General features: G+C 41.8%; 1 protein-coding gene across 1 annotated transcript in view; it reads left to right on the forward strand.

Annotated features, from left to right (window-relative positions):
• The window catches only part of rbm46 (RNA binding motif protein 46), a 138,657-nt gene that overhangs the window by 49,339 nt on the left and 72,733 nt on the right, over positions 1–16,585 (forward strand). The window contains exon 2 of the mRNA XM_073063974.1: positions 7,099–7,271. Within this exon, the coding sequence (XP_072920075.1) occupies positions 7,115–7,271 (157 nt within the window). The 5' untranslated portion in view covers positions 7,099–7,114. The remainder of the gene's footprint in view (positions 1–7,098; positions 7,272–16,585) is intronic.

Here is a 16,585-nt window from a genome sequence, read left to right on the forward strand (position 1 = left end):
AAACTCATTTTTTTAGATACTTGCAAGTTAGAAATTTCTTGAATAATATGTTACAGTCTTTTCCGAAATTATGTCCAACGGACATTACGGAAAAATTTTTAGCTCTGAATCCTTGCCAGAAGGGTTTAGTAGCCATCATTTATAATATGATCATGAAAATACAGCCAGGAGTATCAGAAAAAATTAAGAAAGAATGGGAAAAAGAACTTCACTGTCTTATACCCACTGAGCAGTGGGAGAAAATTTTACAATTAGTTAATTCTTCTTCTATTTGTGCTAAACATGCCCTAATACAGTTTAAGGTTGTACATAGGGCTCACATGTCCAAGGATAAACTTGCTCGATTTTATTCTTATGTTAATCCAACCTGTGACAGATGTCATTCTGAAGTCGCTTCATTGACCCATGTGTTTTGGTCTTGCCCCAGTTTGCAAAATTATTGGGAAGTTATTTTCGGTATTATTTCAACAGTTCTGAATATCAAATTGCAACCGCATCCTATTACTGCAATTTTCGGTTTATCAATGGTGGATAATAATTGTTTATATCCCTCAGCCCGACGGATGATTGCATTTGTTACATTAATGGCTAGAAGATCTATCCTATTGAACTGGAAAGAAATTAATCCTCCAACTATATTTCAGTGGTTTTCTCAAACTATTTCTTGTTTGAGTTTAGAAAAAATTAGAAGTGTTGTCTTTGACCCTTCAGTTTAATTTGAAGAAACTTGGAGACCATTTATTCAACATTTTCATATGAGCTAAACTGACTTTTCCTAAACCTTACTTTTATTATCCTTAATTATTTGGATGGAGGTGTGGAGTTATTGACGCTACTGTGTATATTTGACATAATGCAATGAATGGCCCATGTTGGTTAGGTTTTTTTTTCTTTTTTTGGGGGGGCTTTTCTTATTTACTCCATTTTTTGTAACTACTATGAGTTTGGGAGGTTATTATATATGGATTATCATCTATTTGTATTTATACCTTAACCTATTTATTATGTACTCTCAAGCTCTTTGTATTCATGTTTCATTTATGTTTGTTTAAAATTAATAAAAAGATTTTTAAAAAAGACGCAGTGGACTGAAAAGCTTGTGCATGTAGATGAGAATGTGCTGGAGCTTTTGAAAAGCATCAAGTTGGATAAATAACCGGGACCAAATGAGATGTAACCCAGGCTCCTGTGGGAAGCGAGGGAGGAGATTGCTGAGCCTCTGGCGATGCTCTTTGCATCATCAGTGTGGACGGGAGAGGTTCCCAAGTATTGGAAGGTTACAGATGATGTTCCCTTATTTAATGAAGGGAGTAGAGTTAGCCCAGGAAATTATAGACCAGTGGGTCTTACTTTAGTGGTTGGTTATTTGATGGAGAAGATCCTGAGAGGCAGGATTTATGAACATTTGGAGAGTCATAATATGAATAGGTTTTCAAGATTCAAGATTCAAAAACTTTATTGTCATTCCAACCATACATCAGCTCTGCAGGGCAGAATGAGACAGCGTTTCCCAGGGGCAAGTGCAATCATAACATAACAAACGCAACAATAAATAGTAAAACACAACAGCCACATGTCGGTTAAAATCAAGTTATAAGTGTCCAGTGCAAGTTAAACGTGTCCAAAGCAGAGTCAGGTAGAGCAGCTATTTAGCAGGCTAACTGCCTGTGGGAGGAAGCTGTTTAGTAGCCTTGTGGTTTTTGTTTTGATGCTCCTGTAACGTTTGCCTGATGGCAGAAGAACACACAGTTTATGGAGAGGGTGTGAGGGGTCTTTAATGATGTACCGTGTCTTCTGGAGGCATCAACTCTGAAAGAGGTCTTGGACAGAAGGTAGGGAGACCCCAATAACCTTCTCTGCTCCCCTAACCACCCTCTGCAAGGCTTTTTTGTCGGCAGCACTGCAGCTGGAGTACTAGGTTGTGATGCAAAATGTCAGCACACTCTCAACCACGCCTCTATAGAATATAGTTAAAATGTTAGTGGGGAGTGATGCTTGTTTAAGTTTTCTCAGAAAGTGTCATCTCTGCTGGGCCCGTTTCACAATCCCAGTGGTGTTCCTGGACCAGGTGAGATTGTCCAAGATCTGCACCCCAAGGAACTTGATGTTTTCCACTCTCTCCACTGTGGAGCCACTGATGCTGAGGTGCTCAGGCTGAGACCGTCTGAAATTGACTATCATTTTGTGACATTAAGCATCAAGTTGTTGTCACTGCACCAGCTCTCTAGGTGTTTGACCTCCTCCCTGTACATTGTTTCATCATTTTTGTTGATGAGCCCCACCACTGTGGTATCATCAGCAAATTTAATGATCAGGTTCCCCTTGAATCTAGCTGCACAGTCATGTGTTAGCAGTGTAAACAGCAGTGGGCTGAGCACACAGCCTTTTTAGGATCCAGTGCTCAGTGTGATGGAGTTAGAGATGTTCCTGCCAACACGGACTGACTGTGGTCTCTCTTCAAGAAATCCAGAATCCAGCGACACATGGCAGTGTTAAGGCCAAGCAGCGACAGTTTCTCCGCTAGTCTCTGCGGGATGATGGTATTGAATGCTGAACTGAAGTCAATGTATAGGATTCTTTTATAAATGTCTTCATTGTCCAAGTGAGAAGGAACTGTGTGGATATTGTGTAGAGCATTTGGGATGATAAGCAAACTGTAGAGGATCCAGCGATGAGCGGAGGCTGGCTGTGATATGAGGCTTGACAAGCTGTTCAAAACATTTCATCACTATGGGAGTCAGGGCGACAGGATGGTAATCATTCAGACAGGCTACAACTGATTTCTTTGCTACAGGGATGATTGTTGAGGTTTTGAAGCATCTGGGAACAATGGCTTGACTAAAAGAGATGTTGAAAATGTCTGTCAGGACATCTGCTAATACATCAGCACATTCCTTGAGCACACGTCCAGGGATGTTGTCGGGACCTTCCGCTTTTTGTGGGTTGACCCCGGCAAGGGTCCTCCGTGTGTGCTCTGAATCAATGATTGGAGCTGGCTGGTCAGATGGTAAGAAGGGACTGGCTCTCCCCCTTGCAGTAGTGTTTGATGCTTCGAAGCGTGCAAAGAAATTGTTGAACCTGTCTGGAAGAGAGACATCACTGTCATCAGTTTTCTACCTGATCTTGTAGTCTGTCAGAGCTTGAATTCCCTGCCACATCCATCTGGTGTCACCTGTGTCACAGAAGTGTCCATGTATTTTACCCGCATAGGCCCTTTTCACTTTCCTGATCCCTAGTGAAAGCGCAGACCTGGCTGAGCGAAGTGCACTCCTGTCCCCTGATCTGTAGGCTGTGTCACGGGCCTTCAGTAGCGAACGCACCTCTGTTGTCATCCATGTCTTTTGATTACCACGTGCGGTGAAGGTTTTCAGCACAGTGACATCCTCTGCATGTGGATATGTGTAGTGTATAGTGTATATGTGGTATAGTCAGCATGGCTTTATCAAAGGCAGGTCGTGCCTTACGAGCCTGATTGCATTGTTTGAGGATATAACTAAAAACATTGATGAAGGTAGAGCAGTAGATGTAGTGTATATAGATTTCAGCAAGGCATTTGATAAGGTACCCCATGCAAGACTTATTGAGAAAGTAAAGAGGCATGGGATCCAAGGGAACATTGCTTTGTGGATCCAGAACTGGCTTGCCCACAAAAGGCAAATAGTGGTTGTAGACAGGTCATTTTCTGCATGGAGGTCGGTGAACAGTAGTGTGCCTCAGGGATCTGTTCTGGGACCCCTACTCTTCGTAATTTTTATAAATGGCCAGGATGAGGAAGTGGAGGGATGGGTTAGTAAGTTTGCCTATGACACAAAGGTTGGAGGTGTTGTGGATAGTGTGGAGGGCTGTCAGAGGTTACAGCAGGACATTGACAGGATGCAAAACTGGGCTGAGAAGTGGCAGATGGAGTTCAACCTAGATAAGTGTGAAGTGGTTCATTTTGGTAGGTCAAATATGATGGCAGAATATAGTATTAATAGTAGGACTCTTAGCAGTGTGGAGGATCAGAGGGATCTTGAGGTTCGAGTCCATAGAACACTCAAAGCAGTTACGCAGGTTGGTTCTGTGGTTAAGAAGGCCTTCATCAATCATGGAATTGAATTTAGGAGCTGACAGGTAATGTTGCAGCTATATAGGACCTTGGTCAGACCCCACTTGGAGTACCGTGCTCAGTTCTGGTCACCTCACCACAGGAAGGATGTGGAAGCCATAGAAAGGGTGCAGAGGAGATTTACAAGGATGTTGCCTGGATTGAGGAGCATGCCTTATGAGAATATGTTGAGTGAACTTTTCTCCTTGGAGCAATGGAGGATGAGAGGTGACCTGATAGAGGTGTATAAGATGATGAGAGGCATTGATCATGTGGATAGTCAGAGGCTTTTTCCCATAGGTTTAAGGTGCTGGGGAGTAGAAGGAATGTCAGGGGTAAGTTTTTTACTCAGAGAGTGGTAGGTATGTGGAATGGGCTGTCAACAACGGTGGTGGAGGTGGATACGATAGGATCTTTTAAGAGGCTTTTAGATGGGTACATGAGCTTAGTAAAATAGAAGGCTATAGGTAAGCCTAGTAATTTCTAAGGTAGGGACATGTTCGGTACAACTTTGTGGGTTGCAGGCCCTGTATTGTGCTGTAGGTTTTCTATGTTTCTACGTTTACCCCATCTTTTCAGCATCTTCAGATTTTTTCTTGTTTGTCAAATGAGGAGTGTTTTAGCGCCTCTGGCTTCTACTCACTCAAATTCAAAAGAATGGGGGGAGGATCTCAATAAACCAATCAAATGTTGAAAGGTCTCAATAGAGTGGATGTGGAGAGAATGTTTCCTATTGTGGGGGAGTCTAGGACCAGCCTTAGAAGAGAGGGTCCTTCAATTAGTTTAGAGATGAGGGATTTCTTCAGCCAGGAAGTGGTGAATTTGTGGAATTCGTTGCCATAGATGATTGTGTAGGCCAAGTCATTTGTTGTATTTAAGGCAGGGACTGATAGATTCTTCATCAGTCCAGCATGAAGAGATAGAGGAAGAAGGCAGTTGTTGGGGGCTGAGAGAGAAATGGATCAGCCATGATGAAATGGTGGGGCAGGCTTGCTGGGCCAAATGACCTTATTCTGCTCATATCTTGTGCTCTTATGGTCTTAGAATAAAACAGCCTGTCCCAATCCACACTTGCCGGATTCTTTGTGATACCATTAAAATTGCCTTTCTTCAATTTAGAATCTCCACCCGTGGACCAGACCTATCCTTTTCCTTATTTACTTTGAAATAAATGGCATTATGATCACTAGATAGAAAGTATTCCCACGTTCAAACCTGCCGTCTCATCCCCACAAGTGGTTCAAGTATCGTACTCTCTCTCATAGTGTTCTAATTTGTTCTGTATTTCAGTTAACCACATAATTTGTTACTTAAATGGTAGTTTTTTTCTTGTACCTTTTATCTCCATGAAACTGCATCTTATTCTTGTTGCTGTACTTTCCTGTGCCTTCTGGTGGCAGCCTTGCCATTTCTTCAGCATTTTTGTCTTTTTTTAGATGAGGCCCAGTTGCTAACCCAGCACAAAAGGAAAGTGTGCAAGCAGCTGGCCGGATTTGAACCCCAGACCACTCACCTCAAAGTCCAGTGCAGATGCCACTACACCATCAGCTGGTCTTATTGGGGAGCCACTTAACTGAGCCTAGCTGTACTGTTCCTGATGTATCCCAATTAACTGGAATCTCTGTATTTTGTTTCTAAAAACAAGCCGCTGCAAGTAAATAATACATATTAAATGCATTTGTGGATACAGGTAGACCCCGAGTTATGAACGTCCAACTTACGAACAACTCATACTTACGGACTGAGGAAGGAGAACGTCGTCCGCCATTTTAAGTCGGATCGTGACACTGTCCACCATTTTAAGTCGGATCGCGACGCTGTCTGCCATTTTAAGTCATTTTGACTTTAAGTCTGTTGACAATGTTTTGAGTGTGTAACTTTGTATTTGGCTTAAATTTTTCTTAGCAAGATTCACCCCGACCCCCCCCCCCCCCAGTTCCGGTCGGCTGGTGGGGCAGTGAGATCAGCGCTGGGCTCGAGAATGGAGGTTCCCGAGTTCGATCCAGTGACAGACTGCTCCCGAGCACGCTGGGTTGATGTTGAGCTCGCAACTCGACCTCGTTAAAAAGAACTGCCACCTCCAGTTTAAATTCCCACGTGGAATATTGAGGAGGATCAAATACCCAAACCGAGCACAGCCCCAATTTGTCCCATTTAACCTGCAGTGGACTTTCAGACCTGGGGAATTCAGTGTGGTGGTCCTTAGGACCCAGCGGACCTTGGGAGCCGGCAGAGCTCGAGACCCGCCGCCCGTAGTGTTTCTGTTCCATTGACGGGAAGCGATCGCGATTGAAAATAAAATGGAAATAATAAAGCGTTTGGAAAGAGGTGAAATGTCATCGGTCATTGGAAAAGTGTTAGGCTACAGTCGGTCAATGATTGGAACAATTTTAAAAGATGAAGTGAGAATAATGGAGCATGTGAAAGGCCCTGCCCCGATGAAGGCTACAATGATTACTAAACAACGAAGTGGTTTAATTATTGGAATACATAGTTTCTTAAGTGTTTTATGTGCATAGAAAGGTAATATATATACTATATACTAAGACAAACGTTTGACTAACTGACACTAGGTAATAATACCTGATGTACTTGTTCTGACTTATGTACAATTCCGACTTAAAGGCGGACTCAGGAACGGAACTCGTTCGTAACCTGGGGACTGCCTGTAATATGATTTCTTCTCTTGCTGAAATCTAAATAATTCTTTTAAGTTATTAACAGTTATCACAGCCATGGCATAATAGGTGATGCTGCTGTGGTGCAATGCCAGGTGCAATCCTGACCTTAGTTGCTGCCTGTGTGGAATTTGTGTGTTGTTTATGTGGCTGTTGGTTTTGGTGGATATTCAAGAGAGAGTAGTTACAAGGATTATATGTCAAGAAATTGCCACGAAAGCTGGCAATGATCTCCTTCTGCGTCATTCTGAAATATGAGAGATGTGCAAGTATAAAAGCAGGTGTCATATTCTTTTTGTGGAATAAAACTTGTTTTATTGTTCTCTTGTGCAGCTTTAAAATAGTCCTTATGACCATGACAGCAGAAAACCTTGACATGACCAATGGCACCAATAAACTTGGTTCTGTGACACAGAATGAAGCAGCACTACTTGCCTTGATGGAACAAACAGGTTACACCATGATACAAGAAAATGGACAAAGAAAATTTGGAGGACCGCCACCAGGTAAGAATAATATACAAATTTTCACCAAACCGTGAGGGGTTCCCATTTTTTTCCTGCACAAAATTGGCCAAAAAAAATGTCCTGTCTTCGATAAGATGAAAACTTCTCTGAATTTTTGCTGTACCATTTCAAGCATAAAGCACAGCCTGAAAAGTTATGCTGGAATCATACCTGCTGGTTCTACTTAGCATAAATTCTTTTTAAATAAAAGTTATTACAATTATGCTTCTCGGCTTGAGGTAAATGAAAATCCATGCAGGTACTTATTGACCTGATTACTGCACCTCTCCACTTACTCCTTACCGCAGAATATTTTATTTAAATATGGTGCTGGTTACTCGTAACTTTCTTCAAAGAAGGGTTTATATCATAGGTTGCTCAATATGTGGTTATGATATTGTAACTCAATCATGTGTTACGATACTGAAAAATCAAAAAATTACAGATGATAAGAGTCTAAAATAAAAACAGAAAATGTTGTAAATACTCAGCAGGTGAGGCAACTTCTGTGGTAAAATGAATAATGCTTCAGTTTGAAATTCCTCTTTGGAACTGAGGAAAGCTGAAAGTTGTAGAAAGAGTCAGTGGGTAGTGAATTATAAAATCTTTGTTCATGTAGGGCCATGTCTGTTATAGTCAGATGCATTGTCATGACAAACCTGTGGAATTACTGTTCATACTTGAAATGCTTCTTGTTCTGGTACTTTATTGTCAGCTAAGCATTGCAGAGGCTGTGAAAGCTGGGTTCTGCCTGAACATAGAACAGTCCAGCACAGGAACAGACATCTTGATCCTCAATGTTAGGCCAAACTAATTAAACGGATAATTAAGTGCCTAACCAACTAATCACTTCTGCCTGAGCAATCCCCGTATCCTTCCATTTTCTGCATATTATTGTGCCTATCTAGGAAGCTTTTAAATACCCCTATTGTACTTGCCTCTACGACCACCCCTTGTGGCATTTTCAAGCACCCACCACACTTTCCTTTCAATTTAACCCCTCTCACCTTAAATGTATTAGAACATAGAACATAAACATCTGCAGCACATCACAGGCTGTCACATCACAGCACATCACACCACAGTGTTGTGCTGACCATGTAATCTATTCCAAAAACTGCCTAGAATTTCCTTACCACATTGCCCTCTATTTTTCTAAGCTCCATGTACCTGTGAGTCTCTTAAAAGACCCTACTGCATCCACCTCCACCACCCTTGCCAGCAGTGCATTCCACACGCATACCATTCTCTGCATGAAAAACTTACCCCTGACATCCCTTCTGTGTCTACTTCCAAACACTTTAAAAAATATGCCATTTCAGCCCTGGGAAAAAGCCTCTGGCTATCCACACAATTAATACCACTCATCATCTTATACGCCTGTATCAAGTCACCTCTCATCCTCTGTCGCTCCAAGGAGTAAAGGTCAAGTTCACTCAACCTATTTTCATAAGGCACACTCTCCAATCCAGGCAACATCCCTGTAAGTCTCCTCTACACCCTTTCTATAGTACAGGTGGCCCCTGCTTTTCGAAAGTTCGATTTACGACAACTCGCTGTTACGGAAGACTTAAATTAGTACCTGTTTTCGCTAACCAAAGAGGATTTTTGCTTTTACGAAAAAGATGCCCGCTTTATACGTGTGTTTACCCCGAGAAAGACTACAATGACCGTGAAGCCTTGTGTGGGCAGTTGTTTGCGCATGCGTGTACGTGCTGATTTTTTTTCTCCAAATCGATCTTGGTTTGCTGCCTTCCCGAGTTTGATAAGTGAAACTACACTGTACCTACAGTATTTCTCCTTTATATAGGGTGTAAATTTATTATATCATTGCTGCTTTTACTATATGTTAGTGTTATTTTAGGTTTTATGTGTTATTTGCTTTGATTTGGTAGGTTTTTTTTGGGTCTGGGAACGCTCAAAAAATTTTCCCATACAAATTGATGGTAATTGCTTCTTCGCTTTACGTCATTTTGGATTACAAACAGTTTCATAGGAACGCTCAACCTTCGGATTGCGGGGAAACCTGTATCCACATTCTTCTTGTAGTGAGGTGACCAGAACTGAACACCGTACACTAGGTGTGGTCTGACCAAGGTCTTGTATAATTGTAACATTACCTGTGTAATATATAACATTGTAACGTGTGTTTTGTTACATTCTCAAAATAATTCAATCAGACTTGTAATGCACTATCCCTAATCAGATTATGTCTTTCCAAATGCTCATAAATCCTGCCTCTCAGGATCTACTCCCAACAAATTGCCCACCATTGACATAAGACTCATTGGTCTATAATTTCCTGGGTTATCCCTACTCCCTTTCTTGAACAAGGGAACAACATTTGCAACCCTCCAATCTTTCGGTACTTCTCCTGTCCCTATTGATGATGCAAAGATCATCGCCAGAGGCTCAGCAATCTTGTCCCATGGTTCCTATGATAGCTTGGGGTATATCTCATCCTGTCCCAGTGACTTATCTAACTTAGCGCTTTTCAAATACTACAGCACATCCTCTTTCGTAATGTCTATATGCTCAAGTGTTTCAGTCTGCTGTAAGTCATCCCCACAGTTACCAAGGTCCTGGTGAATACTGAAGCAAAGTATTCATTAAGTACCTTCACTAAATCCTCCAACTCCATGCACATTTTTCCACTATCACAACTGATTGGTCCCATTCTCTTGCTCTTCACATACTTGTAGAATGCCTTGGGGTTTTCCTTAATCCTGCTCGCCAAGGCCTTCTCATGGCCCCTTTTAGCTCTCCTAACTTCATTTTAAGCTCCTTCCTGGTAACTCTGTAATTTTGTCGAGCTCTATCAGTACCTAGTTTCTTGAACCTTTCGTAAGCTTTTCTTCTTAACTAGATTTCTACATCCTTTGTACCACCATGGTTCTTCTTCCTTACCACTTTCCCTACCTCAATGGAACATACCTATATAGAATGTCATGCAAATGTTCCCTGAACTTTTGCCACATTTCTGCCATGTATTTCTCTGTGAACATCTCTCCTAATTTATGCTCCCAAGTTCATGCCTAATAGCATTGTATTTCCCCTTACCCCAATTAAATATTTTCCAAAATTGTCTGCTCCTATCCCTTTCCAGTGCTATGGTAAAGGAGATAGAGTTGTAGCCACTACCTCCAAAATGCTCTCCCACCAAGAGATCTGACACCTGACTAGGTTCATTTCCCAATACCAGATCACGTACAGCCTTTCCTCTTGCAGGCTTATCTACATATTGCACAGGATACCTTCCTGAACACACCTAACAAACTCCACCCCATCTAAACCCTTTGCTTTAAGGAGATGCCAGTCAATATTAGAAAAGTTAAAATCACCCAGCACAACAACCCTATTATTACATTGTTCCAGAATCTGCCTCCCTATCTGTTCCTCGATATATCTGTTACTGTTGGGAGGGGACTATAAAAAAACATTCAGTAGAGTTATTGCCCCCTTCCTGTTTCTGACTTCCACCCACACTGACTCAGTAGATACTCCCTCCATGACTTCCTCTCTTTCTGCAGCTGTGACACTATCCCTAATTAGCAATGCCACACCCCACCTCTTTTGTATTAGACATTTTAGCCATGAGAAAAAAGTTACAAACTTGTTACAACAATGTTACAAACTTCTCTTGGGTCTCCCTTCAGCCTCCAGAGAGAACGCTCCAAGTTTGTTAAGTTTCTCCTCATTTCACATGCCCTCTAATCCATGCAACATGGTAAACCTTTTCTGCACCCACACCAAAGCCTCCACGTTTTTTCTATAAAGGAGTGATCAGAAGTGAGTGTCATGCTACAGAGGTGGTCTAATAAAGCAGCAAGTTATCTTTCTGGCTCTTGAACACAACAACTTGAATAATAAAGTCAAGCTGGCCAGGCGCCTCCTTTATCAGCCTATCAACTTGTGCAGTTACTTTCTGGGAACTGTGGACTGGTATCCCAAAACCACTTCATAAATCAATACTGTTAAGGGATTTGCCATTGACATTTAACCTCCCAAAGAGCAATACTTCACACGATCAGATTAAACGAGCATCTGCCATTTCTCCACCTTTATCTGTAACTGATCTATGTCCCACTGTATCATTTAGCAATCTTCTACACTATCCACCACACTAGTAATTTTTGCATCTTATACGAACTTATTAATGCCCCACCCAAGTAATTTATATTTATCTATCTAACAGAGATCACATTATGGATCCCTTTGGAACACCACCACAGTCTTCCAATCAGAGTAAGTCACATTGACCACTACCCACTGTCTTCCACAGGCAAGTAATTCTGAACTCAAGTGACCAAGGATCCTGTGCATCTTAATCTTCTGAATAAGCTTACCACGGGAGAGTTTTCCTTGCTAAAATCCACATAGACAAAATCCACAGCTGAACACTCATCAATCACTTTTGTAATTTCTTCAAAAAAACTCAATCAGTGTGTGGTTCAAAGATGTTGCCGGTTGCACATATTCATATGGAAATTTAAAAAGTGGCATCCATGTATACAATCCACAATATTGGAGATCACTGCAAGCACATGTTTGAGCATTAGTGCATCAGATGAAGGTGAATATGAAGACTTTGAAATATCTCCCCACTTATTTTTCTTCTGTATTGATTTTTTCTCAGCATTAAATTACTTCATACACAAAAAATATAATTTGTTTCGCTGCAACCTACAACAATAAGAACACCAAACAAAAATACTTAAAAGTACCAAACATTAGTCAGCTTGCATCTGCCGGAACTGAAATTGGTGACAGGTGTCCCCCATTTTTTGAACGTTCGCTTTACAACACCTTGCTCTTATGAAAGACCTACATTAGTTACCTGTTTTCGCTAACAGAAGGTGTTTTCACTGTTACGAAAAAAGGCAGCATGCAAAAAAAGGCAGCGCGCATGCCAAGCAGCCGAGCTCCTCTCCCAGAACTGCATTCTAGCCGGCATTGCTTAAACATATGCCTGTGAGCATCTGTGCTTTATCTCGATTTATTTTGTGCATCCATTAGCAAGATGAGTTCTAAGGTATCAGAAAAGCCTAAAAGAGTGCATAAGGGTATTACAGTTAGCGTAAAATTAGACATAATAAAGCGTTTTGATCGTGGTGAACGAAGTAAAGATAGAGTGAGTTTGGCTAAGGGTTTGTGGAAGTTGATGAAGATGATGTTGAAGAGGTTTTGGCATCCCATGGCCAAGAACTGATAGATGAAGAACTGATGAAGAGGAAAGGATAACAATTGAAACCAAACACAGTAGCGAACGGCTGGAAAGTGAAGTCATCCAGGAACTGAACGTGAAGCAATTGCATGAGATTTTCACTGCGATTGACAACACTGCAATGATTGCAGAAAAGTATGACTTTAATTTTGAAAGGGTACATAGGTTTAAGGCAGGATGGTTTGAGTGCTTACAAAGAACTGTATGATAGAAAAATGCATGAGGCTAAGCAGTCAAGCATACTGTCATTTTTCAAGCCTTCCATATCAGCCACAGCAGATGACGAAACTCGACCTTCGACATCGAGGCAGGCAGACATAGAAGAAGGTGACCTGCCTGCCCTGATGGAAACAGATGACGATGAGATGACACCCCAGTCTCCTCTACCTCCCACCACCCCAACCTCTGACGACTCAGCCTAACACACCATCTTCAGTGTGCTCACTGTCTTCCTGATTCCGGTAAGTGAAACTACACTGGACGTACATTATTTCTACTTTATATAGGCTATGTATTTTTATGTGTTATTTGGTATGATTTGGCAGCTTCATAGCTTAAAGGTTACTGGAAAGAGTGCTTCTGCCGAGAGCGCTTGCGCCGTGTGCTTCTGCCGAGTGTTTTTGCCAAGAGTGTTTGCGCCAAGTCTTTCTGCCGAGAGCGCTTGCGTGAGATTTTCACTGCGGTGGACAGTGCTGCAATAATTGCAGAAAAATATTCCTACTTTATATAGGCTGTGTATTTATAGGAAGGTAAGAATAATTGAGGTGCTTGTGGAGTATAAGAAATGCAAGAGAACACAAGAAAGAAATCAGGAGGGCTAAAGAAAGGCATGAACTTAGTGTAGCAGACAAGGTGAAGGAGAATCTTTAGGGATTCTACAGATATGTTAAGAGCAAAAGGATTGCAAGGGACAAAATTAGGCCTATTTAAGATCAGAATGGTAATCCATGTGTGGAGCCAAAACAGATGAGGGAAATCTTAAGTACTTTATTTGCATCTGTATTTACTCAGGAGATGGACACAGAGTCTATAAAAGTGAGGCAAACTGGCATCAACTTTATGGACTCTGTATTGATTATAGAGGAGGAGGCAAATCAGGGTGGATAAATCCCCAGTGCCTGACAATGTGTTCCCTTGGAAACTACAAGTGCAGAAATTGCCAGAAATTATACACCAGTGAATTGGACATCAGTTGTGGGAAAGTTGTTGAAGGGTATTCCAAAGGTCTGGAGATACAAGTATTTGAATAGATGTGGACTGACTAAGGATAGTCATCATGTCTTTGTATGTGTTGGGTCATGTCTAACTGATCTTAGAGTTTTTAAAAGACGTTTCCAGGGAAGTCAGAGTCAGAATCAGGTTTATTATCACTGGCACGTGACATGAAATTTGTTAACTTACCAGCAGCACTTCAATGCAATACATAAATAAACAATTAAATCAATTACGTATATTGAATAGGTTAACAAAAACGTGCTATGTGTGGAGCCAAAATTGTTCCTGAATCACAGAGGCTTCTGTACCTCCTACCTGATGGTAACAGTGAGAAAAGGGCATGCCCTGGGTGCTGGAGGTCCTTAACAATGGAGACTGCCTTTCTGAGACACTGCTCCCTAAAGATGTCCTGGGTACTTTGTAGACTAGTACCCAAGATGGAGCTGACTGGATTTACAACCTTCTGCAGCTTCTTATGGTCCTGTTTAGTAGCCCCTCCATACTAGACAGTGATACAGTCTGTCAGAATGCTCTCCATGCTCCAACTATAGAAGTTTTTGAGTGTATTTGTTGACATGCTGACATGCCAAATCTCTTCAAACTCCTAACACCCTGACACCCAGGAACTTGAAGCTGCTCATAGAATCCTTCTATGAGGATTGATATGTGTTCCTTCATCTTACCCCTCCTGAAGTCCACAATCAACTCTTTAGTCTTACTGATGTTGAGTGCCAGGTTGTTGCTATAGCACCACTCCACTAGTTGGCATATCTCACTCCTGTACGCCCTCTCGTCACCACCTGAGATCCTACCAACAATGGTTGTATTGTCAGCAAATTTATAGATGATATTTGAGCTATGCTTAGCCACACAGTCATGTGTATATAGAGAGTAGAACAGTGGGTTAAGCACAAACCCCTGAGGTGCATCAGTGCTGATCATCAGTGAGGAGGATATGTTATTACCAATCGCACAGATTCAGGTCTTCCAGTTAGCAAGTCGAGGATCCAATTGTAGAGGCAGGTACAGAGGCCCAGGTTCTGCAACTTCTCAATCAGGATTGAGTGAACGATGGTATTAAATGCTGAGCTATAGTCGATGAACAGCATCCTGACGTAGGTGTTTGTGTTGTCCAGGTGGTCTAAAGCCATGAGGAGAGTCATTGATATTACATCTGCCATTGACCTTTTATGGTGATAGGCAAATTACAATGAGTCCAGGTCCTTGCTGAGGCAGGAGTTCAGTCTAGTCATGACCAACCTCTCAAAGCATTTCATCACTGTTGATGTGAGTGCTACCGGGCGATAGTCATTAAGGCAGCCCATATTCTTCTTCTTAAGCACTGGTATCATTGTTGCCTTTTTGAAGCAAGTGGGAACTTCTGCCCATAGCAGTGAGAGGTTGAAAATGTCCTTGAATAGTTCCGCTAGTTGGTTGGAACAGGTTTTAAGAGTCTTACCAGGTATTCCATTGGGACCTTCGGGTTCACCCTCTTTAAAGACAGCCTAACATCAGCTTCTGAGATGCCAGTCATAGGGTCATCAGATGCAGCAGGGATCTTCACAGCTGTAGTTGTGTTCTCCCTTTCAAAGTGTGCGTAAAAGGCATTGAGGTCATCTGGTAGTGAAGCATTGCTGTCATTCATGCTATTGGGTTTTGCTTTGCAGGAAGTAATGTCTTGCAGACCTTGCCAGAGTTTGAAATTGTCTCTTCACCCTTGAAATAGCCCTCCACAAATCATACCTGGTTTTCTGCTACAAGCCTGGGTCATCAGACTTGAATGTCACAGATCTAGCCTTCAGCAGACGACGTACCCCCTGGTTCATCCACTGCTTTTAGTTTGGGAGTGTATAGTAAGTCTTTGTGGGCACACACTCATCCACACAGGTTTTAATGAAGTTGGTAACAGCTGCAGTATACTCATCCAGGTTCGAAGATGAATCTCTGAATACTGTCCACTCCACCAATTCAAAGCAGTCCTGTTGGCACTCCTGTGCTTCCATTGTCCATACCTTCTTGGTCCTCACTGCTGGTGCTGCAGTCTTCAGTCTCTGCCTGTACTCAGGGTGTAGAAGTACAGCTAGGTGATCAGACTTCCCGAAGTGAGGAAAGTAGATTAAGGCAAGGTATTTGACAAGGTTCCACATGGGAGGTTGGTCAAGAAGGTTCAAGTGCTTGGCATTCAAGGTGAGGTAGTAAATTTGTTTGGACATTGGCTTTGAGAGCGAAGCTAGAGGGTGGTAGTAGATGGTTACTTCTCTGACTGGAAGCCTGTGAATGGTGTTGTGCTACAGGGATCAGTGCTGGGTGCATTGTTGTTTGTCATCTGGATGATAATGTGGTTAACTGGATCAGCAGTTTTACAGATGACACCAAGATTATGGGTGTAGTGGACAGCGAGGAAATCTATCATCGCTTGCAGAGGGATCTGCATTAGCTGGAAAAATGGGCTGAAAATGGCAGATGGAATTTAATGCAGACAAGTGCAAGGTGTTGCACTTCAGTAGGATCAGTAACTAATATGTCTTACAGTTAGAATGCTCTCCATGGTACATCTGCAGTAATTTGCAAGTATCTTTGGTGTCATACAGTTTTTTTCCTCAAACTCCAAGTGTTTTTAATGAGGAAATGAAACTATCTAGGCGACTTGAACATTTGAAGAGAATACACTCTGATAAAGCAAACTTGACTTATTTTCAGTGACTCTGAAAACATTCAGAAATGCAAAACACTTTGAAACATATTTTTCAGCACTTCACAACAAAGCAGTGATGGTTTGTATGCTTCATATATTTCATTGCTCATTATTAAAGTGGAGGAAGGCCGATTTCATTAACATAAAGATAACTATAAACCTTATTTGTCACATATACAA

This window comes from Hemitrygon akajei, chromosome 13 (assembly GCF_048418815.1).
Source record: "Hemitrygon akajei chromosome 13, sHemAka1.3, whole genome shotgun sequence".
In the NCBI taxonomy this organism is placed as follows: Eukaryota; Metazoa; Chordata; class Chondrichthyes; order Myliobatiformes; family Dasyatidae; genus Hemitrygon; species Hemitrygon akajei.